This window comes from Myotis yumanensis, unplaced genomic scaffold (genome assembly GCF_028538775.1).
Source record: "Myotis yumanensis isolate MYYU_CA2020_CCGP unplaced genomic scaffold, mMyoYum1.0.hap1 SCAF_12, whole genome shotgun sequence".
In the NCBI taxonomy this organism is placed as follows: domain Eukaryota; kingdom Metazoa; phylum Chordata; class Mammalia; order Chiroptera; family Vespertilionidae; genus Myotis; species Myotis yumanensis.
This window is the reverse complement of record NW_027223763.1, coordinates 42,988,797-43,014,763: the sequence shown is the minus strand read 5'-3', so window position 1 is coordinate 43,014,763 and position 25,967 is coordinate 42,988,797. Positions and strand designations below refer to the sequence as shown.

The 25,967-nt window shown below is 39.0% G+C and overlaps 1 protein-coding gene across 3 annotated transcripts in view; it reads left to right on the top strand.

Moving 5' to 3' along the window:
• Window positions 1-1,950: 1,950 nt before the first annotated feature.
• The window catches only part of CFAP95 (cilia and flagella associated protein 95), a 116,318-nt gene continuing 92,301 nt past the window's right edge, over window positions 1,951-25,967 (top strand). For all 3 annotated transcript variants that reach the window (XM_070430151.1, XM_070430152.1, XM_070430153.1), the window contains exons 1-2: window positions 1,951-2,159; window positions 19,381-19,489. In XM_070430151.1, coding sequence (XP_070286252.1) covers window positions 2,008-2,159; window positions 19,381-19,489 — 261 coding nt within the window. In that variant the 5' untranslated portion in view covers window positions 1,951-2,007. The remainder of the gene's footprint in view (window positions 2,160-19,380; window positions 19,490-25,967) is intronic.

Sequence of the window (25,967 nt, the reverse complement as noted above, 5' to 3'; positions counted from 1 at the left end):
GGGTGTGTTGAAATGCTTTGAAATTTCTGCAGCACCTGTGCAGCAGAGAAAGAGGTCTGAGCTCCAGGAATCTCTGTCTCTCCCTCAGATTGGCAGCACAGACCTGACGTCTTGGTTGCACATTTTGTTGCTACCACTTTAAGCATGAGTAAAAGAAACACGCAAGCAGATGATAGCAATGGTGGTCATATTTGGAACAAGAGCTATATGCTATGCTTTGTATAGCACTGAGCTTAACACAGATCTTATTTACCCTTTTAAAATTAACTTCTATTTTCCTCCCATTACTTCAAGAAGAACTCAAATAGCGGCCAGTAATCTACTAGCACTTAGCTAGATTGGTTTCCGATTGCATGGCTTCACTGTGGCTGTCTGTAAAATAGGGACTTAGGTACCACAGGGGTCCACACGGAGCGATCACAGGCCACAGAAAAGCATTTAATAGTTATGTGTCATCAAATTTATGAAAACTTATCCAGAAAGGCACCTCACTCTTTATAGGAGTGCTATAACAAATCTTTTGCAAACTAGAGAACCTATTTGTAATGTGAAATCTCTTAATTTGTCTACTTTTTAAAAAATAACTTTGTTTGTTTGTTTGTTTTTAAATATATTTTATTGATTTTTTTACAGAGAGGAAGGGAGAGGGATAGAGAGTTAGAAACATTGATGAGAGAGAAACATCGATCAGCTGCCTCCTGCACACTCCCTACTGAGTATGTGCCCGCAACCAAGGTACATGCCCTTGACCGGAATCAAACCTGGGACCTTTGAGTCCGCAGGCCGACGCTCTATCCACTGAGCCAAACCTGTTAGGGCAATTTGTCTACTTTTAAATTTGAATTTTTGTGTATATGTGGTCTTCATATAGTAAGACACTTATGAAATTTCTGAAAGCCCAGGTAAATATAAAACAATCAAACATAATTTTCACTCACTCATTCAACACTGTGAAATGATGCCATGTACTAAAAGTACTGTTCCAGGTGAGTGGGAGGGCCCTGATTTAGTCCATTAATGCCCTTAAAGTGTTCAACTGAGGCAGGGGAAGGGAATTCTGATGTGTTAAATATTTTTTACTTGGAAAGTGAAAAAATGAAATAAGCACTTCCCTTCTATAATACAGCTATTCATTGATTTCTTGAAAGCAATGCCATAGATAGTTATTTTGAAATCTCCTTGCATATAACTCACAATACAATAATGTGATGAATTTGGATTGTCACAAAATATCATGTTTTAAATGATAAGAACTTGGTAAGTCTTAGGAAGCTGAATGTACCGGAGCTCTAAACTGTACTTAAGAATCTGAAGAGACCTCAGATTCTCGTGTTCATGCTGCCCCCTTTTCAGTCCCAACTCTTCCTTCGTGTTTTTTTTTTTTTTTTTTCTTTTTTTCCAGAGGAAGGAACTCATGTTCAGAAAGTATTGAAAGCCGCTGAAATTCGGAACCAGCCAGGTCATTTCATCTCAGACTTTTTAGCTGAATGATTCCATTCTTCCTCTTTCTCAGTTAGAAAAATCTATATAGAAATGACATATTTTAGGGTTTGAGGGGTGTTCTCTTGCTCCCTTTTAGTCAAACTTGTAAGCAGAAAGTATGGTGGCAACAGATGATGGATGGTAAAAAGAATGTATGCAAGGATAGCGGAACAGACCCCTCTCCGGGGTCAGGTCCCATCAGCCCTTGACTGACCTAGGGTCCCCCTAAAACTGCGCCCAGCCACTCGGAGATTAGGCTGCTGGGCGGGCGAAACTACAAGTTCCAAGCCTTCTTTTTCTATGAAGCCCGGACGCCCCCTCGTTCCATTCTGGGAAATGTAGTTTCCTTTAACTCGGGCAGCAACACTGTCTAGGAAACCTGGGTTATTACGTTTGAGGGCGTCCTCCCTCCATTGACCCCGCCCCAGGTTGCTTAGGAGTTGAGGGACGCCGAATCTTGGTGTCGTCTGCTCCGGGCCGAACCAGCGCGGAGGGAAATCTGAGGTCTGCGCTGCGAGGGCGGTCATGGAGAACTTCGGCAGCTCCCGCCAGGACTTGTGCAGCACTAGGGGATACCAGTTTGAGATCGGACCCCCCGACGTGCTGGAGCGCAAGGGCTCCATGACCCTCCGCTCCCGTCACAAAAAATACTCGAATCCGGTGTTGGTGTATTCCTGGTGAGCGAGCTCTCCCAAGTTCCCCTTTCTCTGGGTCTGGGAGAGGGAGAAGCGCGGAAGAGATGGGGAAAGGAAGGAGAGTAATAGAGCGAGGACAAGGGTGGAGAGGATAGAATAAACAGAAGAGGATGAGAACAGAGGAAGGGAACAACAGAGAAAGAAGGGGAAAGAATGAAGAGGTGGGAAAGAAAAGGATGAGACGGAACTGGGAGAGGAGAGAAGAGAAAAGCAAGGGGAACATCTTCAAAAGAGAAATGGGGAGGGTAGGAATGCAAATTGGGAACCGAGGAGAAGATAAGAGAGGAGCGCTCTGGACGAGTGGCTCCCCAGCACACACCAAGACCTGCTGCAGCCCGTGCCCTGCCACCAGAGGTCATAGGTCACCCAGGTGCAGGATGGACCGGAGGGTGTTTGCAGAGGCGTGAAACTCTGGTCTCTGAGACTAGTACTTGCTCACAAAAGCAGGGCATTAGGAGGAGGCCAGGGGACAGGCGAGAGATGTTTGTTCAGAACATGGCTTCTAGGACTGTCATTTGGCAGTAAGGCACACTGAATAACTTGAAAAACATCCCTAAATATCACCTAGGGCCCCTAGCTCCTATTAGGCTCCTAGGATTCTTCAGACCAGGGACTGCAAACTGGTATTTCCCACTAAAGGCCAACAGTTTGTTTGGCATGCCCTGTGTTTTCATTTTTAAATAATTGCCCACATTTAAAACCAGGAGGTAATACGTAAAAATGCAGGATTATGTCTTTTCTTGGAAAGTTGAAAGGATTTTATTCTTCCTGGCAACAATGAATGTACCACTACCGAAGATAGGAGTTCTCTTTGTTAATTGCACTCATAGAAGTTCCTGCCTGGTCCCAGAGGCATTTGTTTTACTTCCTTTGCCTTTGCCCTTGGGCTTTGAATTCACTTAGAGATTATCTGGTTTTATTAACTATTGCAGTAACCAATAGCAAAACCATAACATATAACTGGAAGAAACATGGGGACTTTTAGGGCAATTAGGATTCTGTATTTGGAATTCTCTGGGGGAGAGCAAAAAGAGAAAGTGAAGTCATCTTCTTTATACTTTTGCCATTTAAACATGATTTTTGACTTAGCCCTAAAGCTAAGCCTTCCTTGATCCCATTCATTCATGCAATGTATGTGAGCCCTGTAGCTTCTGTCTTGCAAATTCTTCACACCTATCCCCTACTTTTCCAAAGCCTTATTTTTTCTTCTCATCTCCAAAATCTGCCTGTTTTGAATTCAGTGTGAAAGTTTATATAGATTTGAAATCCAAAGCTACATTGGGAAACAAAATCCTCTTTTAGCCTCATGCAGGGCTTACCTCATGGCCCTCAAGCAAAAAAACTTAGCTCTTCCATGATTCTGTTACTCCATAAGGATTTAAGTTATGATATAAATCACTACTAGAAATTATTGTTACAGAGAAAGATCTTTTCAAGTGGATAGTGCTTTGCACTTTTCTCCATTGCTCTGAGGAGTTGCCTTGTGAACATTGTAGACATCAATAGCAAAACTACAGAAGAACAGAAATGAGAAGGAGGTGAGGAATTTGGTGCGGAGAAGGGTGGTATAACACTGAAAGTCATCCTGGCCACTTCTGGAAATGTAGAGAGATTTCTCATGCTGTTGATTTTAGAAAGACGGTTTGGGAGCAGGAAGAAATAAATTCAGTCCAATTAACAGCTACATATTGGAGATGCAGAGATGAATAAGGAGATTCAATGAGATAATTTGTATAAAGCATTTAGCACCATGCCTGGCACATAGTAAGCAGTCAATAATATGTGGTATCTAGTAATACTATTTATTTAGGACAACATAATGGTTAAAAGTGTGGGCTCTAGGTTGAACACCAACTTTGCAGCTTGTGATATGGCAAGTGATACTCTGGGCCTCTGTTTCTGCAACTGTGAAATGGGCATGATAGGATTCTAGTAAGATAAAACACAGTGTTGTATGTGAAGCTCCTTTTTAACATATAGCCTGCCACATAGTAAGCACAGTAACTGGTATATACATACATAGGATATTTCATTGACCTAAAGGAAGTTCATAGGCCAGTAAAAGAAAATGTCAATAATCTTAATTGTGTAAAATAGAGATGAGTATAAGAAGCAAAGGGAACAGGAAGGGAAAGTTAGTGTGTGTGTGTGGGGGGGGGGGGGGGGGGTTTCCTGAGCAGGGTTTAGAAAGAAGAATAGGAGCTTCATAGGTAAATAAAAGAAAACAGGTAAATGCAGTGGATTAGCAAGCAGCAGCATAGGGAAATAGAAGTAGTTCTCTATAGTTGGCAAATACAGTTGATACTCATTTGTAGGTTTTGTATTTGCAAATTTGTCTACTTGCTAAAATTTATTTGTAACCTTAAATCAATGGTCGAGGTGCTTTCATGGTCATTTATGGACATGTGCAGAGAGGCAAACATTTTGAGTTACTGTCTACACACATTCCCAGTTGAGGTCAGACAAAGTGACATTCTGCCTTCTTTTAGCACTCATATGGGAGCAGGTATTCTTTTTGCAGTCTATTTAGTGCCACTTTTTTTTTTTTTTTTTTTTGCATCTTTGTGCTTTTTGAAGGTGATTTCTTGTTAAAACGGTCCTGAAGTATAGTGCTCAAGTGCTATCTAGTGTTCCTAAGTTCAAAAAGTGTGTGATGTGGAGAAAATTAGGTGTTACATAAGCTTCATTCAGGCATGAGTTATAGTGCTGTTGGCTGTAAGTTCGATGTTAATGAATCAACAATATATATTGAATAAGGTGTCTTTAAATAGAAACACACATAATACCAGGTAATATTTTGATTGGTTTATGAAAATGGCTCACAGGAAACAAACCCTATATTTCTGAGCTGGATGTACTGCAGGTGCTCTTTTTTTCTTCCATATCCAACCAGTTACCAAGATCTGTCCTAAAAACAAAACAAAACAAAACAAGAAAAAACTGCATAAAGTTCAAATTGTATAAACTTCCAGACAAATGATGTCATTGACTATTTTGTTTTTTTGCATTCTGGTCATATTTGTTTGGTTTCTACTGACTTATTTTAGTACATATTAAAGCTTTTATTGATTTTTATGCTTTTATTAAAGGTTAGCACTTACTACTTATAAGACACCATTTGAGTGGCCTTTCAACTGAGTATTTGATTAAATGACTATATCCATGGGTTTGCAAAATAGAATTGGTGTTTGGAAGAAATTTTGACTTATCTAGTTTAAACTTTTGGGTGATTCCCGTTTTCTGTTTATGTGGCATGTAATACAAGTCTGCTTGACTTCACTACACATATTTAAAATGGTTGTGTATAATGGATGTGATAAAGTGATATACCCGGAATGGTTGTTAGAGGTATTACTGGGATGAGACATTGTCTAGGAGCCATCTCTTCCTTGCAGGTGGAGTGATAGATAGAGAGCCATATCACCTGCATCTCACCTTGATGCTTCTGAGAGAAGCCTTTTCTAGAGATTACTCTTCTCTAGTCATTTCTTTAGTATTTATGGAGCTATATCATCAGATGATTTCTTCAGAAATTCTGAATTGAGGAAAAATTTTGTCTTGGGATATCTTCCCACTCACAGGAATAATGCAATACGAAGAACCAGAACAACTATACTTGTCTTTAATAAATTCTCTGGTGTGAGGCTATTTATTTATTTATTTATTTTTACTCTTCCCTTCCTTGGCCAAATCAACATTCAGTAATAAGTGATGATCATTTAAAGCAAAAAAAAAAAAAATCATTTGAGTTCCCTTGGAGATAGTTCATGTTCTGGTCTCCATGGTGACAGAGTTTTAAGAGTTCAGGTTAATTTTATGCATTTGTTATTTTAATTACTTTTCTCCCCTGCCTAAAATAAAGAGCCAAACCCCACCCTGTAATAGGAAGAAAACAGAAAAAGGAAAAAGAGGAAGAAAAATAAAATATGGTGATAATTGTGGGATAGGGATAGCATGAATCCATAATAAAACCAGAGTTGATTTTCACAGCCATAATCCTGATGCAGCAAGATAACATCAAAACATGTTTGGGCATCTCTGCATAAGCGAGCTTAAAGAAGTATAATGCATTAGACTTCTGATTAGAATGGTAAAGCATTTAAAATGGGAGCTAAGCTGTGCTTTCCCTCGTTTAGTGCATGACTTAGCCGGGACTAACAGGTAATAAGGAGATTTTGAGTTAATATATAGGGACAAATTTTAAGATCACTCTATCTGTCCCATGTTTTGGAGCTTCTGGGTCTTTTTGTTGACAGAAACCTAAGAAATTCGAGCCTTTTATTTCTCAACAATGCCCAACTTTCAAGAAAAATATCCCCCTCAGCACTCAAAAATTCCATCTTGTTAGAAGTTAACAGCAACACCTTTTTTTTCTTCATATTCTTGGCACAACAGTCTTAAATGTTCCCAAGGCAAAATGTAGATGCCTCTGATTTATTAGAGCAAATGTTATCTTAAAGAGTTAAGCAAAGAAAAGTACAAAGATTAATATTTCAAAAAACAACCTTACTATAAGTGAGCAAAACAAGGCAGTACATATTGGATTCTTCTGTTAAAAGATGTGTCTATATGGCATTGAAAAGAGACTGAAAGGATATTCACCATGTAACACAAAATATTTACAGCTGAATGGTGGATTTATGGATTATTTATCATTTTTGTCTCTTTGCCACTCTACATTTTCCATAAGGAACTTGTATTATTTTCATAAAAATAAATTAAAATTACATCAAAATTTTTTATATCATTGTCTATGTATCTTCCCCTGGAGCAAATATTTCCTAAATGATCAGAATTTAAACACAATACTTCATCTCTTTCAGAGTCTGAGTCATTCTTCATAGTTTATTATGAGTCTTTTTAAAATATCTTTTTAATTGCTAGTTTAAGTTGGATGAAAAGGATGATGCTATTCACATTCATTTGGTTTAACCGCCCTTTCATTCTGTGCTCTATAATGGTAGATCCTATGCTACGGTTATTTTTAATCTAGTCCTACGTTCTTATTCCTCAACACACGCACATACCCACAAAGGCTTTTGAATGCAGTCGTGTGTGTGTGTGTGTGTGTGTGTGTGTGTGTGGAGGGTGGGGCACCTTATTTTCTATATTTTCAAGATAAAGTCCAGAAGACTGCATCCTTTTGTCCTGACTACATTTTCAGTGCTACTCTCGTTTATGAAGTGCCAATCAAATTCTTTTCCTAAACACTTGTGGTTATAGAATTGCTGTGCCTTGACCTTTGTGTGAGGTTTTGCTCAACTTAACTGTCAATGGCCAAAATGAAACAGGTTTACTTGCAAGGCAAAGTATTACAGGACAGGTATTTTCCTACATGGGTGCTCTTGGATTAGGAAATATCATTGCTGCACATGAGTACCTCTGCCTGAGCCAACCACCTACTCTTGGGACCATTTCCCACTAGGGCCCTAGGAGCCACCAGAACCCCTCATAATTCTGCTGTATTCTTTCTTTCATAGACAGTCACAAGTACTTTTTCACCAAGTTTTTTTTTCCTCTTACCTCACTGATGATCCCTTCTAGTTCAGGATGTGGGGAGTGAGGGAGAAGGTAGGAAGAATGTGGGGCTCAGTGATAAGGAGAGGTTCAGTCTATGAACACCGGGACTAAGCTCAGGATTTTTAATAGCAGTGGAACTGGTATTAGGTAAATTTCTCTGAGTTGGCTTGGGAAGCCACCTCACTGGCACCATTTTCTGTGTGCACTGGTCAGTCTTCTGGTTGCAAGTGACAAATACTAAGCTTGTACTAGCCTAAAAAAGCAAGAGAATGAATTAGCTCATGATATTCATAGAATGGTTGGTTACCAGGTGAGAAGGGCAGGGATGCAGTTCAATCTTAGGAACAACTGGAATAAGGGATGCAAATGCAACCAGGTCTCACTTCATTTTTCCTCTCTCCTCCTCTTTGTGTGTTTGCTTCATCTTATTCATTGAAACATGATGCTCCCGTTCTGGAATTTATACCTACAAAGAAAGATTGATGTTAAGGTATTTTTAGTTTAGAATCTACAAATCCCAGGTCAGATATCCATTCCAGGGCCAAGTATCTGTTTGGGCTCACCTGACTGGACAAAATTAGATGGAAATATTATAGCTGTGTATTGGGGTGAGTTAGACCAACTCAGAAGAAAAAAAAGGCTGGGCTAGCAATTCTATAGATGTCTACTATATCCCATCATATTCTATCGATGTCTACTGTATCAAATCCTATCCTATAGAGATCTACTAAATAACTAAATAGTTACTACAGTGGGGAATGAATTCCAGATTCCAAAGACTCAATTTTATAGCAAAAGTTTAGAATACAATCCATTAATATATTGGGGACTTTCTACATTTGCTGTTATTTTGACTTTAAACTATGATCTGCCCACCCCCAGCCAAACCAGTACCAACTCAATGCAGTTTTAAAAATTTGGCCTTAGACTTAATGAGCAAAAAACAGAATCTTGTATAGAGATTAGATGGACAGATCTTTATGGTGTTTTGAAAAAAGTTCTGAATAAATTTGAATATTATGTTACTGTTGTTGTGTTTTTTTTTTTTTTTTACTCTTTATTGTTGAAAGTATTTTATAGGTCCTCCTTTTTCCCGTATTAACCTCTTCCAGCCACTCCAGTCCCCTCCCCCAGGTCCTCATCACCCATTGTCTGTATCCACAGGTTAGGCATATATGCATACAAGTTCATTGGCTGATCTCTTCTCTCGTACTCCCTTCCCTGCCTTCCCTCTGAGGTTCAACAGTCTGTTCGTGCTTCTATGTCTCTGGGTCTATTTTTGATCATTTTTGATTATTTGGTTCATTAGATTCCACATGTGAATGAGGTCATGTGATAGTTATCTTTCTCTGACTGGCTTATTTCGCTCAGCATAATACTCTACAGGTCCATCCATGCTGTTGCAAATGGGAAGAATTCTTTCTTTTTAATTGCCACATAACATTCCATCGTGTAAATGTACCACAGTTATTTTTATCCACTCATCTGCTGATGGGCACTTAGGCTGTTTCCAAATCTTAGCTATTGTAAATTGTGCTGCTATGAACATAGGAGTGCATCTATTCTTTCTGATGAGTGTTTCGGGGTTCTTAGGATATATTCCTAGAAGTGGGATCACTGGGTCAAATGGACTTCTATTTTTAATTTTTTGAGGAAACTGCATACTGTTTTCCACAGTGGCGGCATCATTTTGCGTTCCCACCGGCAGTCTATTAGGGTTCCCTTTTCTTCACAACCTCACCAACACTTGTCATTTGTTTATTTGTTGATGATAGCCATTCTGACAGGTGTGAGGTGATATCTCATTGTTGTTTTGATTTGCATCTCTCTGATGACCAGTAACTTTGAGCATTTTTTCATATGTCTCTTGGCCTTCTGTATGTCCACTTTGGAGAAGTGTCAACTTAGGTCCTTTTGCCCTTTTTTAATTGGATTGTTTGTCTTCCTTTTGTTGAGTTGTATGAGTTCCCTATATATTTTGGAGATTAACTTCTTATCAGATGTATCATTGGCAAATATGTTCTCCCATGTAGTGGGCTCTCTTGTTATTTTGTTGATGGTTTCTTTTGCAGTGCAGCAGCTTTTTATTTTAATGTAGTCTCATTTTTGTGTTACTGTTTTTGATAGACACCAATCTCTTATAACTGTTTTCTTTATTTTATTTGAAATACAAATGCACTTTAGTTGTTATTAGTCACATCATGTGTTTTTATTTTGTCTGAGTTTTGAAGTATTAACAAAAATAATAAATTGGTAGAAAAATTATGTTTCTTTGTTAAGATGTCATATCCCCAATATGATTAGTACAATGCCATTTTATTTATTGCAAAGAATTTAGTCTCCTTTTATAGAAAGTGGTAGAAAGAATATTTTGGAATTAAAATATATGAATGATTTGTCACAAGTTTTAAACACTTGAAAAAAAAACACTGAGATGCTAAGCTAGGAGCCAGAAACATGACGTGAATTTTTGCCAAAAAAAAAAAATTTTTTTTTAAAATGTTCTCTAAGGAGCTCTTTTTTTATTTAAAAATATTTTAATTAAATTTATTGAGGTGACATTGGTTAATAAAATTATATGGGTTTCAAGTGTACAATTCTATAATACATCATCTGTATATTGCATTGTGTGCCTGTAGTCAAATCTTCCTTCACCATATATTTGACCCTTTTTACCTTTTACTACCCTCCCCCTCCCCTCTGGTAACAACCATATTGTTGTCTCTGTCTATGAATTCTTGTTTGTTTTTCTTGTTTGTTCATTTGTTTGAAGAGCTCTTTTTTATTTTTATTTTTTTATTTTTTATGTTAATCCTCACCCAAGGATATTGTTTATTTTCCCATTGATTTTTAGGGAGAGTGGAAAAGAGAGGAAAAAACAGAGAGAAACATTGATGTGAGAGAAACACATTGATTGGTTGCTTCCTGCACAAGCCCGACCAGGGCCCCTGCTGGGGAGGAGCCTGCAACCAAGGTAGTGCCCTTCACAGGAATCGAACCCGGGACCCTTTGGTCCGCAGGCCAGTGTTCTATCCACCAAGCCAAACTGGCTAGGGCAAGAGCTCTTTGCGCTTTTTTTAAAAAACAAACGCACTTTTATTGCTATTATGTAAGAAGGAGAGAACGGAAGGGAGGGAGAGAGAGGGAGAGAGGAAGAGGGGGGAGGAGAGAGAGAGAGAAAAAGAGAGAGAAACATTGATGTGAGAGAGAAACATTGATTGGTTGCCTCTTGTATGCATTCTGACTGGGGATCAAATATGCTGGACAGATGATGTATTGTGGAATTGTGTATATGAAACCTGTATAATTTTGTTAATCATTATTACCCCAATAAATCCAACAGGAATAAAATAAAAAACCTGAATCTCTTTAGCCTTACTTTTTTACCATCCAGAGTATCTTTGGCCAGTCAGTATAAGCTGTTTCTGGAGGGGAAGATCAAAGAAACTCTAAGAAGTATTCTAGGATTTGAAGATAATTGAGATCCAGTTGTCTGAAGATAGGGTGAGAATGTCCTGATCCTGATTGGAGCAGGACAGTCCTGGTTTTCATCACTACCAGTGTACTTAGTACCTCATTTCCCTCTTCAAGTGTCCCAGGTGGGATAATCAATTATTGTGTCATCTTACTTAATACATGTCCCTTCAGCTGTTTTCACAGTCATGTGTTTGGCAGTTAATCAGACTGACAACGTTTATTTAATATTTACACTATTAAGATCGGCAAAGGCTCCAATGGCAATATTCCTTTTGTTCCCTCCCAATATTCTCCATGGGGCCTCCTGTTCTTGAAGATTTTTTGTGAAGACAATTCATAATAATAATGGGTCATGTTTACATGCCACTCAATGTATGTTGAGTGAAGAAAATTACTCCATCAAGTGGCTTTTATTTTGAGTGCAGTTTAGGCTTCAAATTCTGTGGTTTCATGGTTACAGATGTACAAATCACATACAGCATGAGACGCATTGAAAAACAGTCTCTCTTCATAACTTGGAAATGTCACAGTATCTCCCAAGGACTTAAGATTTCACTTATAACTCTGCAAGGGAATCTAAAAGTTTTCATTTGTCAGTTGGTACATTCATACACCAAATAACACTACCTTAGCATGTAAATCATTTGTCCATGAAATCTTTAAAGAGGATTGTCAAACATTTCTTTGCAGTCTTTGATTTTATTGGTTTTGTGCTTCTGATGTGTCAGAAAATATAGCTGACTCTTGAGGGCAATTTTCTTTTAAAGTTTTAGGTAGCAGATGATTATAAAACCTGATTTGGGTTAGATTTACATCAGAAAGTACAGTGGCTGAAAGAGTACTTGTGAACTACATTAATAATTCTAAAATTTAAAATTAATGTATTCTGCCATCTGGAGTCTTAACTAAACATTTTTAACATCTTTGAAATTTGCAAAGAAAATATGTCTCTTGTCAAGTAACCAGAAGCTAGTATTCAGATCGAATTTTCATTGTTCTCATGTCAGATATTGCTCAGCTTCAAACCTCCTTTGCAATCAATGTTATGCATATGTATGTTGACAGTTTTCCCATTCAGCAAGTAGATTTATAATTCCTCCTGAGACACGTTTTTGCTGCAAAGAACTAGCATCTCTATATGCATAATCACTCCCTCTTTATGTGTGCTTTTACAGAGTGAGCTGGGATACTCTTTATTTTTATGGACACATTTGAAAGCCACTGCTCTCAGCATTTGTATTAAGATTACAGTAACAAAATGTAAGAACATTCAATCAATCATTTAAGATTTAATAATCATTTACAATGTGTTAGACTATGTTAGGCACTGAGATCACAAAGATGAATATAAAATAAACCCTGTGTCTAAGAAGCTCTTAATGTAATGAGAAGGAAGATTCATTAATGAATAATTATAAAGCAATGTGAAAGGCATAGCAGTGATAAAGATATTGATTTCTTTGAAACCCCTCCCCACATCACCCGCACCACATAGACATGGGAGCATGGAAACCCTAGAGTGTAATTTGGTTCCCTCTCCTTTGAGGAGTATCCTATGATCTAATCCCACCCTGTCTGCCCTCCACTGACTGTTGGGGCAGTCTTAGGGAAGCTGCAGGCCCCTCTCTGAGTATTCTCTGGACCTGAATTTGTTCAGCCCTGAAACTCACTTGAGGATTTGAATGTGTTTATTCAAAGGGGGCTTATAGATCCAATTTGATATGGCATCATCCAGCTCTTATGGTAGGAAACTCAAGCTCCCAAAGGACCCCAGAAACACAACTAGAAGGTTCTCTTGACAAGGCATGACTTGGGACTATGTTAGACCCTAGTGATCGGCAAACTGCGGCTCGTGAGCCACATGTGGCTCTTTGGCGCCTTGAGTGTGGCTCTTCCACAAAATACCACATGCAGGCAGACATGTACAGTGCGATTGAAACTTCATGGCCCATGCGCAGAAGTCGGTATTTTGTGGAAGAGCCACACTCAAGGGGCCAAAGAGCCGAATGTGGCTCGAGAGCCGCAGTTTGCCGACCACTGTGTAGGAGATAGGAAGAACAGGATCTTGAGGGTTCAGGTGATTGTAAAGCGGGTGGTGGAAAGTTGTATATCAACTGGATCAGTTGGGTATTTGTTCAGAATGGGACCTGCTCAAGCTGTCTTTGCCCTTCTAGGTTCTATTGAATTTGACCCTCTTCACATCAGTCTAAGTGGAATTTTTGACAACAGGGTCATGGTTCCAAGCTCTTTTTTATACAGTTGGCAGCTCTGATTCTGTCCTGTCAGCCCTTTCCCCATTCCTAATTCTACTCATATTCATACTCTCTCTCCCACAGTAGACTAGAGAAAGTAAGTTTCATCTCTTGTAATTAAGGATGCCTTTCATAAAGATTTCTCATATAAAGAAGTAGCCAAAGCATTGAGCTCCTGACTTGATAGAACAAGGTCCTCAGCAGAAGCAAGGCTGCTTGTTAAGGAATATTCTGGCTCTTCTGGCAGGAAGCCATTCTCCTTTCAGCAAAAATATCAGCCTGTACCTGAACGCCCAGTCAAAGACACAGTTCTTCATTCAGCCAGCAGCATGGAATATCTGTATTCAGGGTGCTTTGGCCTTGAACTGACTGCGGACCAGCTGCTGTCAAATATACATCAGGACAAATTAATATCTGCAGAAGCCAGGCTATAGACTAGAACAGTGCTGGTCAACAATGACCTTTTTACTAATCCAAGGTGATGTATAGGATGTAAAGTTATATAACAAGGTTTTTGTATAAAATGCATTCCATTTAAAGGACTCATATAATTTTTATCTTCTTTGGTGATAAAGGTCTTTTTATTAAGGGTGATAGATGGTTATTTTATTTTTAATGTTCTTGTCAAGACAAAAGGTGGGCAATTTTATGTTGGTTCTACAAATTTTGAGGGAAAGTTTTGCTGCTCCATGAGACACTCAGGTTTGGAAACCACTGATCTGAGCCTGGTATACAACTATTCGCTAGAGCTCTCTTAACTTGAGCACTTTTGACATTTATGCCAGCTACTTCTTTGGGCAGGGGTTGTCCTGTGCATTGTAGGATGTTTAGCAGCACTACTAGATGCCATTAACAACCCTCCCCACCCAGGTGCAACAATAAAAAATGTCTCCAAGTATTGGCAAATGTCTCAGGGTGGGTTGGAGTAGGGTAGGCAGAGGCTGTGGTCAAAAACTTTTAAAGTTACTGTTCCAGAGACATTGTACATTTTATTATATTCATTTTTTCCTCATAAATTTTTTATTGCATTAAATGACAAGTCATGGAAAATTGCATGGTGGCCATAAATAAATGCAGGTAGCAAGGAGAACAAAGGCTATATAAAGGTTATATTTATTATACCTTGATTATTTTTTTGTCTCACAAAGATGCTGTAAGGCAGTGGTTCTCAACCTTCTGGCCCTTTAAATACAGTTCCTCATGTTGTGACCCAACCATAAAATTATTTTCGTTGCTACTTCATAACTGTAATGTTGCTACTGTTATGAATCATAATGTAAATATCTGATATGCAGGATGGCCTTAGGCGACCCCTGTAAAAGGGTCGTTTGACTGCCAAAGGGGTCGTGACCCACAGGTTGAGAACCGCTGCTGTAAGGCTTAATTAGTATTGACAAAGTATTTAAAAATACCCAACTAAAACTTTTGTGAATAGATACAATATTATTACACATAATAATATTTTGCCTTTATATGTCATTATTGTTCACTTGATATTCTCAATGCATTGATTCATTTGTTTCCTCAGTATATGATTTTCAGTTCATCTCAGGGAATTTGATAACACAAGCTAGTGTTCACCTGACATAATATAAAATCAGGGAATTAATTTAATCTCACATTTCCTTTATAATACCCTGATCATTATTACTGTATCCTTATATAGAATACATATTTATTTAGTATATAGTACATATATTGTATTTAAAATATAAAAATTTAGCCAAAACCGGTTTGGCTCAGTGGATAGAGCGTTGGCCTGCGGACTGAAAGGTCCCGGGTTCGATTCCGGTCAAGGGCATGTACCTGGGTTGCGGGCACATCCCCAGTAGGAGATGTGCAGGAGGCAGCTGATCGATGTTTCTCTCCCATCGATGTTTCTAGCTCTCATCTCTCTCTTCCTCTCTGTAAAAAATCAATAAAATATATTTAAAAAAATAAAATAAAATATAAAAATTTAAAAATTAAAAATATAGTATATTTAATACAACTTTTGATATTTTCTATTCTATATTACTATATGTTATATATTTTATAATTTTTAAACACATATATTTCTCTTTGCTAGGCTGGCAGTCTCGTAGAAATAGGAGGAGGTCTAAGCCTTCAGTTGTGTGTCTCTTGGAGGCTATAGGCTGTGGGCACATTATTCACGGGCAGCCTACAAGCATTAGGGAATGCTAGTTGCATTAGCTCAGTCTTCCAAGGAAACACTTTCATTATAGATTTATATTTTCAATGCTGGGCTGTAGGCTGTTATTGAGATTGCTATAAGAAAAGAAACATATCTGTATTTTTTATAATAATCCAGTTATAATACAACTTAAAATATATGGTGGGATAATCAGAACTGCATTCTGACTTTCATGAACACTGTCTTTGCCTTCATGGGTCCCTTCCTTTATAAAAAAAATGTACACTATCTTCATATTTTTGGATTCTTTTTTCGTTTTGCTTTTCTGGATGGGTGTTTTTTGCTTCTTCGTATTTCAAATCTTTGACTTGATTCTTGGGATCTTCTAGTCTGCTGTTGGATCTCTGTATATTATTTTTAATTTCAGTCAGTGTATGTTTAATTTCTGACTGGTCCTTTTCCATTTTTTTGGCATTCTCATTAAGACCCTTGAAGGTCTCACTAAGTTCCTCGGAGGTTCGTAGAAGGTTCTTGAGTAGCCTTATAACTGTGGTTTTGAACTCTGTGTCCTCCATTAGTTTGCTTTCCTCCATTTCTTTCATTTGTGACATGTTTCTTTGTCTCCACATTTTTGGCTGACTGCGAGGACCTGCTGTGTCTACAGTGGAAGAACTGCTGTGCTGGAGACACCCTTATGGGGTAGGACTTGCTTCAGTGGGGCTTTGGTGATCACTGAGTCTGCTTCTTGAGTGTGTCCCTTATGGATGTGAGGAGTTGAAATCTGGTATCTGGCCAGGGGTACCCTGGCTCCTGGATCTCCAAGTCAACCACTGTGTGAGTCCACCCAGCAGGAGCTACAGCGATATCAGCAGATTTCTCCTCTTTGTTTGGGGTTTGGAAGTTTTGGAGCTCTCTGACCCAGCTGCAGTTTGTTAGGCTAGGCTGCAAAAGCACAGGTGATTCCTTTGTGCCGCTGGGCACAGCTTGGGTGGGGATGTAAATTGAGTGCGGCGGGGTCTCAGAGAATCACCAGGGTGGAGTAAACAGCAATGGCTGTTGTCAGCCGTCTCTGTGACTCCGTGTCTCTGCGTTCCCGAGTCCCGCGCCCCCACAGCAACAATGATCCCTGCGAGCAGCTCTGCGAGAAAGCCACCCTCGCTTTCTGACCCGCTGCAAGACAGTCCAGTTTCTCCCAGTAGGAGTCTGGGACCCCAGAGTCTCACCGTAAATGAGTTCAGTGCATTCGAGAGCTTGTATCCCCTTCTGATTGAAAAAAACCGTGCACCCAGGTGCAGCTGCCTCGCGCGCGCGCCTTTGTACCTCTGTTCTTGGTGCCTCTGCACCTCCTACCCGGTCTCAATGCACTTTTTTCTTTCCTTCTAGTTGTAGAACTTCCACTTGGCCAGCTTTCTCGTGGTTCTGGATGATAGCTGCTTTGTCTTATAGTTGTAGTTTTAATGTTTTTGTGGGGAGCAGCATGTACAGGTTTATACCTTATGCCGCCATCTTGGTTCTCCTTTGGTATTCTAGTTTTATTGCTTCAGGTAAGAATGACCCAGCAGACAACACAGCCAAATTCTTGAATTTGGGGTTCAAAAGCTTAGACCTTAGGATGACAACCTAGATTTGGAAGAATAGATGAAAAGGTGGGCTATCTGTCCCAGAGTAGATGAAGAATTTATGGACTAAAGACAGAGGAGGCAGAGATGTTGAGAATGTGTGAATTTGTTTAGGATCCCAAATTTGAATTAAGACTTTGGAAGTTCTAGAGCAAGCGGACTTATCACTGCCTCAGCCTCTATCTCCAGGGTAATGTCTGCAGAGCTGTCTGAAGGACAGGGCTCCTATGTGTCCGCCATGGTCAGGATGGGTAGGGACATGAAGCACCTACCTGCTTGGTGGGACAGTATCTGAGTTTCTAGAAACCCTGGATGGTGGGGGACACTAGAAAGTTTTTGGTAGGCTAGTGAGTGGCACCCTTATGTCTCAGTGCCAGACTATACAAACATCTGTGTGGCAGGACCAGGAAGGCATAGCAGAGATCTGCGTGGATCCATAACAGAAAACCACAGGGGAATGTTTCCACAAATGCTACCAAGAAGAGACAATGACAACAAAGGTGGATTCTTGGCATGGGGGAACCACATGGACCATTTAGAGCTGAAAGGACTCCTGAACTGACCAAGACTAATGTTTTCCAACTGGAAAGTGAGAGCTTTGTTAAATTATGGAAATTAAGTTTAATTATGGAAAAATTACGTTGTGATTCTTATATACCAGAATTTTTGAAGCCTGATTCGAATTCACTATACATAGATGTTTATAGAGCTTTACAGTATTTGAAGAACCTCCTGTATTTTTTTCATTTTAATTCTAATAAAAATCTAAAAAGGTACTGGTATTTGTTTATGTTCTAATTTTACATATGAAGCAAGAGGGTTAAATAACTTGCCTAAGGTCACACAGTTAGGACCTGGCTTAGCAAAGATTCAAACGCATGGCCTTATTACCTCTACCACCCCTGGTTCTTGATGTTGTTCAATATACCCACTAAGGACTTTCATGAGAGCTTTCTGTCAGTCTCAAAAAATGCTGGTATTGTATCAATATGCTTTTAAATTAATGCTCAGTTGTGAGGAAGGCAAGAGAGCTGGAACTCTGCCACTTCAATCTAGGCTTCCTTGCTGTTGTATTCTCTGCATAACTCTGCTCCCAATTCTCAGAGGTGGAGAGGTAAGGTGTAATTTGAATGCAGTACAAAGGCCAAGATGAGGGTTGGTTCCTAAAGGACCTCCTAACTTGGACACTTAGTGCCCCATCTAGGTGAATGGATGCTGTTCTGTTTCCACAGCCCTGTGACCACACTCAGCATGCTGTAGATTTTTCTTAATTGTATGTTGTTCTTGCCACATTATGAGCAAGTGAAGGCAGGGACTACATCAGGGTTGCTTTCCATTGCATCCCCTGTACCTAGCAAAATGCCTGGCATGTAGTAGGTACTTAAAAACACATGCTTAATGAAGGAACAATTGAAGGGACAGATAAGTAGAGAAATTTTTGGATACCTCAGTGTCCATTACACAATTCTAGCCCTGTATCCCTTAATTGCAAGTTCACTTCTGAGGGGTGCTTGGGTTCAGCTTCTTTTGTCTTACCCAAGAAAGCTTTATAAAAATAGCTACTTCTTTTGCAGGCTACTTCACCTCTTCTTTCTTCTCTATTCCCAGATTTCTCCATTATTATTATTTCTAACCAGTCTTTTAGACAAGATGTTTGGAATATTTTTTCTTGTTCCATTTACATGTTTTAAGAACTGTTTTTTTCTACCTTATGTTTAATTGTCAGTTTCTTTTAAACCCTCTTTAGAAACAGGAGCACATGTTATAAATTCATATGAGCAAATACTTTCTGTTCTCTCTCATTTTGAAAAAAATTATAATTAAAATTCATGGTGGGAAAAATTTCCAAAGTGGCAAGTTGCCTTTCTAAGATATTACCATGTCTTATTTTAGAATTTACTTTTGGTAACTAATCTACATTATTAAATAAGATTCACTTCATTGGAGTCACTGAATAATTGCTGCTTGCTAAGTATTGTTTTGTGATATTAGTTTTACCACATATGCCAAGTTGTTTTTAAGAAGTAGCCTCAGTATTAGTCAAAAAGAGATGGAAAATATATGTCATAAATCTAGTAAATTTGTAATTAAAACAATTTCACAAATATAGTCCATTTTTATTGGATAATTTTTTTAAAGGTTAAATGCAGTACATGATAAATAAGCTTTATCTCTTAACAGATTCTTACTTTTTTCTTAAGGCACCGCAACAGAGAAGCTTACCCCAAAGATTATGATATCGAGGGTCCTGAGAAAATTAAAAAACTGTGTGACTCAACATATCGGAGACTTGGAACTGATGAACCCCAAGTGAGTAGTTGCTGCTAGTTTCTTTAAGCCTGGAATCTTCCTCCTTGTGAAGAATGAAAAATAAAGGGAGGAGCCCTTTGCTGGTGCCATCCTCTTAGCTATGTTAGTTACTTAGGCACGTGATTTAATCACTGTGTGCTTCAGTGACCTTACCTTAAACACGTGTATACTTCAAAAGGTTATTGGAAAAATAAAATGAGATAAAACAAGTAAAATGCTTACCTCAGCCTGGCACAGACCAAGTGCTCCAGGAATGATTACTGTTGTTACACTTTTCCTGCACCTGCAGCATCTTGCTAGGTGTCTGCTTTGACCTTCATAGTAACCATGTGAAGTAGGTATTATCTTGATTACAGATGGGTAGGATCTCCTAGAGCAGTGATGGCGAACCTATGACACATGTGTCAGAGGTGACACGTAAACTCATTTTTTTTGGTTGCTTTTTCTTTGTTAAATGGCATTTAAATATATAAAATATCAAAAATATAAGTCTTTGTTTTACTATGGTTGCAAATATCAAAAAATTTCTATATGTGACACGGCACCAGAGTTAAGTTAGGGTTTTTCAAAATGCTGACACGCCAAGCTCAAAAGGTTCGCCATCACTGTCCTAGAGGTAAAGCAACTTTCTCAAAGTCACACAGTTAGGGAGTGGAAGACTTAGATTGCAGTTCTATTTGTACTTACGGTGGCGTAGTTGTGAGTAATTAAAACATGCTAATATCCTTATAATATTTGTACACCCGTTACAAAAAGAATATTCATTGCATTGCATCAGTAATTTGTATTTGAACTGCTTTTGTGGTTATTGCTTGGCTATTTAGACGTCTACCCAATTAGTATGAGGCAGGAACTCAACTTCGCAAAGACCCCTAAGTTGTGTCCTACAATGCTAAGAGCTTTCGGCAAGTTGAAGAGCCAATTCAGCCTTAATAGGATGGTCTTGGAGCCTGAAGAGCTGGTAATTTGGCATGGGCAGATGTGAATGTGTTGAAAAAACTAGGTTTATATCACATTCTGCCCTCAACGGCTGGCCTAGTTTGAAATAAGGCAGGTCCAGGAAGGAAGATCCACACTTACACATTAGAAATGGTTGTAGAAGATTCTCAGTTCTCCAGTATGATGGAAATAAATTAGCTTTGCAGAGTCCAGGCTGTTACCTCCCTTCCTCGTATAGTTCAATTGACAGAGTAATAAGGATAGTCTGAAAAATGGGGACTTATTATAAAGATACAACTGCTGGACATGGAACCAAGAAATTTAAAAGAGCCAAGACAGCAAGACAGACTCTTTCATATTCTCTCTCTCTCTCTCTCTCTCTCTCTCTCTCTCTCTCTCTTTCTCTCTCTCACACAAGCACACAGAGTCTCTCTTGGCATCTCTGTTTCTCTCTGCTCAGTTGTGCTCTTTCCTCACAGCTCAGTTCTCAGGGGAATTCTGTTGTTTTCATCAGTTTCCACCCCACCCTCTTGCCTTTGCACCAGGCTGTCTCATTGGTCATTAGCTCACACATGGATAGAGCTCTTTAGTCTAGTACCTAACTCTATCAGTAATCACTCTCTGCCACTCTCCCAAATCCAGTTTAACCTTGCTTTCTTGAGCACAGGGCTATAGTCAGGACAAGAGCGAGTGGAAAAGGCAGGCATTACCTGGCATGCACTTAGAGGGTTTTTTTTGTTTTGTTTTGTTTTTTTACCTTGAAAAACATTTATTTTTTATTTCTAAGTAAAAATGTTTTTGGTCTCTGGATTGTTGGAGGAAGCAAGATGAAGTGAAGTATGAGGTGTAAGAACCACAACATACATTCCTTATATTCCATGCATTATAGTAGTCAACCCTCAGTTTTAATATATGATACATAAATAAGATATTAACCTTCTCTCTGACATTTGTTCATGGTCATTGAAAACTTGTCCTTCCTTTACCATATTTGCTGTATGTATTAGATAGGAAGAAAAATAGACCAAGGAGTCACTATTTCTGATGAAACTGCTATTCTCATGTCTTAATAGTAGGTTACATTTTTCTCTATAGATTTTTTTTTAAATATATAAAGCGCTTGCTCATTCATCTTGTTCCTTGCTATTCTCAAACAAAGTTATAAAGTTGACAAGAAAGATATTATTTCAGTTCTCAACCTAGATTCACTTATTTCAAATGTCTCACCCAAGGTCCCAGGTATATAAAAAGAAGGAAGGGATACAGAGTCTCCATACCTTCATGTGTCAGGTGGGATGCTAGATGTGGCAGGAGGATGGATGAGTTTCTCTTCCTCTTGTCACAGATTTTGATGGAGGTCTAAATACTAGAACACTCTAGATATTTGGCAAGAGCCATATGTCCTAAAGCAAGATGTTGGACTACCTAAGCAGGAGCTGTAGAAGATTATAAACTAGGTGAGGCCAGTATGAACGGTTATGTCTTTGAAGACTAGAGCCCAAGAATTGAAAGAGGATTTATTTAGTTGTGGGTTGTATGTCTCTCCTTCCACAGTTGAGAGGTATTTCAAGGGAACCACTCAGAGAGATTAATAGGTGTGTCCTGTAATTTAGAGGACATAGAGTCCAGGTATATGACATATGCCTGAGAACCTAAAGCTGAGAGCATGCTTGGCCTGGCAGAGCAGAGGGTGGGAGTGTTTGGGGAGAAGCAGTCCTTGAAGTGGGATGTTGGTCAAGGATATATGAGTGTGTGAATTTACCTATGGACTCATTGGAGAGAATTGGCCAGAGCACACTTGAAAAGGCTGCTTAGAGTAGGAGTAGGGGGTGAAGAGACCGCGCACAACAGACCCATCAGATACTCAAGGCTTGGAAAGAGGAGTTACAATCAACCCAGAGGAGCTTTGCCTGCTTCCAGCAAGCTACAGTTGGAGGCCCTTGTAAGAGTCCCTGGAAACAATTACAATTGTGCCGCCTGAGAGGAGTCAATTTTGAATGTCCCATAAGCCCAGGACCACCAGCACAGGTCAAGAGAATAAGGGCCATTTAACACTGTGCCTCATCTCTTCCCATCAGCCAGACCTGGGAGGGGCCTGGGAGTTGGGGGAAATAGAAGAGAGAAGCCTGGAAAGGAAACAGCAGTGGAACAAGGCCCCACCCACTGCAGGCTTCCAGGCCAAAAGCAGCCCTGAGCTGGGAAGGTGGGAACCTTAAATCTAATCAGATAGAAGTGATTACTTCACTGGACTGGAAAATTTCTTAGCTACAATGATATCCTTCTTGAGATTGAGGGGCCCAAAAAAGCTATGGGACTTGCTTAAAATTTCCAACAAGCCAAAGGAAAGAGCTAGCTATCCATGTGGGATTTAAGGGGCAGCTTGATTAAAATCAAATTGCTTAATGATCACATTCTATTGATGGAATAGAATCAATTCAATAAGATGGTTACATGAACAGTGCCTCATTTCATCTTTGGAAAAACTCCCCAGGCAGGTACCACACATGGCCCACATTGTGTAGATGAGGACACTGAGGCCACCTGAAGCTTTATCACTTATTCAAAGTCAAACAGCTGGCAAGTATATTAAAAATTAAAATCCATTTATTTCCCTACTGGTTCCAAAGTCTAAGATCATAAATACTTTCCCAAATTCCCTTTTAAAATGCCATGTTGCTCCACTCTTAGTCTTTTTAAATATCTGACAGTACATACTCCTTGCAGAAAATGAGCCTGGTTACTTTTTTGCTCTGGCTTGGGTATTGTATACCCCTTACTGCATATGTTATGGGCTTTGATTTCTTACATCTTAACTACCACCTCTGTCCTGTTTCCCAAATTATGTCTACATATGTGCTGGCCAGCCCTATTCCCATCTGCTTTTCCTCCTGAATGCCTTCGTAGCATTTTTTTTCAGCATTGTTGCTGAGTGGTTGCTTCTTATGTGTACCAGCATTTCTGTTTAGCTGACTGAAGGTTTCCTTGCCCTTAACTGCTACTACTGGGCCGAATGTGCACATTGGCTTTTTGTAAAGATATTTAAGATGAGACTCTCTTTGTCTATATTATGGCCGAGACTCCAAAAGGTCAAGAACAAAACCACAGTCTTATGTACCCAAGTGAAATATTAGGCCACTGAGGTGAAACCCTCAGAGAAGATGGTGTCCTTAGGCCACCACACATATGCAGAGTATAAGAGGATTGAAATTCAGGAAACCAAAAGAGGAGTTGTGAGTAGAGAACAGGTTTGGGAAGAAGTGTACTGTAAGTCTTATCTGGAAACATAGCCCTCTGGTTTCAGTTGTGCATAATGGATTTCCTACCCCAATATCCTCAGGCTTCAGGAGGCTGTGTGGGACCCTGGGAGATGCAGATTCACAGGGGAGCAGTAATTCAAGCCACTGGAGTTTTTCTGGTTGTCTTATTATTCTAAGTGACTATATGAAATAGCACTTTAAACTACGGTATTTTTTTTTTTTTTTTGGTATTTTATTTGGATTTTGTTCAGGTGCTACGGGACTATAACAGAGTGAGCCCCATGCAAACTAAACTGATCAGGGGTACTTTTATTATTGTTTGTTCATTTGTAAAGTCTCACCCAAGGATCCTCACAACACTACCAAAGGCCCTGTCACAATCACAGTCAGACTGCTTCTGAGGAAGTGGTGCATGTCCTGTAAACTCAGAAGGATTTATTTAAGATATATTTTTATTGATTTCAGAAAGGAAGGCAGAGGGAGAGAGAGATGGAAATATCAATGATGAGAGAAAATCATTCATCAGCTGTCTCCTGCATGCCCCCTACTGGGGATGGAGCCCACAACTCGGGCATGTGCACTGGGAATGGATCCATGATCTCTTGGTTTGTGGGTCGAAGCTCAACTATTGAGCCACACTGGCCGGGCTCAGTAGGATTTTAAGTACAAGCACATCTGATGCTGTCAAAGAAAAGCAAATAATTGTATTAAGCACATTTTCTTATACAGTTAATGAATTAATGCCAAGGCTTTTTTGGAACTAACAGGACCACATTGATGAGCACATTAGGTTAGTATTAGTAAAGGGTGTCCCAAAATTCACACAAGAAGTAATTTTGATAGAAAACACAGGTTTATAATTAAAAATAGTACATTTTTTATTGATTCATAAAGTATACAGTATAGGGTTATGTATGGAATAGCATATCGGGTAAATGGTCTTCATGGCTTTGCTGGCACATACGCACTCTTTTGTTGAAATTTTCCATGACCGTTTTGCATGACCCTCAGCAACACCCTCATGAACTGCTTTGATGTTTTGTGTTGAACGACTTGTTGAAGGACGGCCAGAGTGTTTAAAATCACTAATTGATCCAGTCTCCCTAAATTTTTTAATTAATCTCTTCACAGTTGATGAAGTTCAATCACTATTCCGACCATATTTTGCACAAAAATTTTGAACTGTAGCTGCCAAACCTTCATTATTTTAAAAATATTGCTCAACAATGAAAACGCATTGTTCTTTTATGTAGCCCTCCATTTTTAATAACCCTGAACTGTCAGCTGTCATGCCATCTTTTTTTTCATTGGCAACACTTTATGGCACAAATGGCGTAAAATTCAAATCTTGCGTGAATTTTGGGACACCCTTTATTAGCAGTATTGCAGTCATTTTAGACTTCAAAATAGCAAATAAAGAATAGTACAGAAGTATGCTAATATTCATTTTATGAATAAAGAATAGCCAAGTGGGCCTCAAATTTGGCATTTAAAAATTAATGACCCTAAAAAGAATATAAAGAGATATAATTACACTGGATCTGAGAAATTCAATTATCATTTATTTAATAGGCTCAGGTGTGTTTTTCTTTGTTTGACACAGTACAATGGTGTTTTGACCACATAGTCTTAGCGATGCTTGTATTCAGATCTAAGTACCTGAAAGAGGCATATAGATGAAATTCTTGTAAATGGAATAATTTTAAATGTCACTGTGAAAGAACAACTTAAATCAGGAGAAAGGAAGTTGTTTGAGGGTAGTGGATTGTTGAGTCCTGTCATGCTTCCTGTCTCCATTATCCCTGAGCTTGGAGTTGATGCCATTGGTTCCAGCCTTTTTAACCTGGAAGTACTTTGGATTGTCTTCTCCAGTATTTATTGGCACAATTGAATCTACCTTTCCTGTTTCAGGAATTCTGTATCAATTTTGGCCCGCTGAGTTTACCTTCCTTGTTGTCTGCTGTAGCTATGGGTTTATTCTAGCAAATATCTTCTCGCCATTCCTAGGGGTTTGGGACAGGAATGAAAGTAGATGTCCACCATTTTATCCCATCACTCTCCTTCATAACTCTTCTTCTGTATCAAAAATCAGGCCCAAATTTAACTTTAGAGAAACTTGGATTTAATTTTTCATGTACATTAATTTGCTTAAGCAAGAACAAATGGAGCTAAAAATGTGCAATCACACACACACACACACACACACACACACACCCCTACCGTTTATCTGTCTATTTATCCTACTTTGTGGAGTTAGTTTTTTCTCAATCCCTGGATAAAAT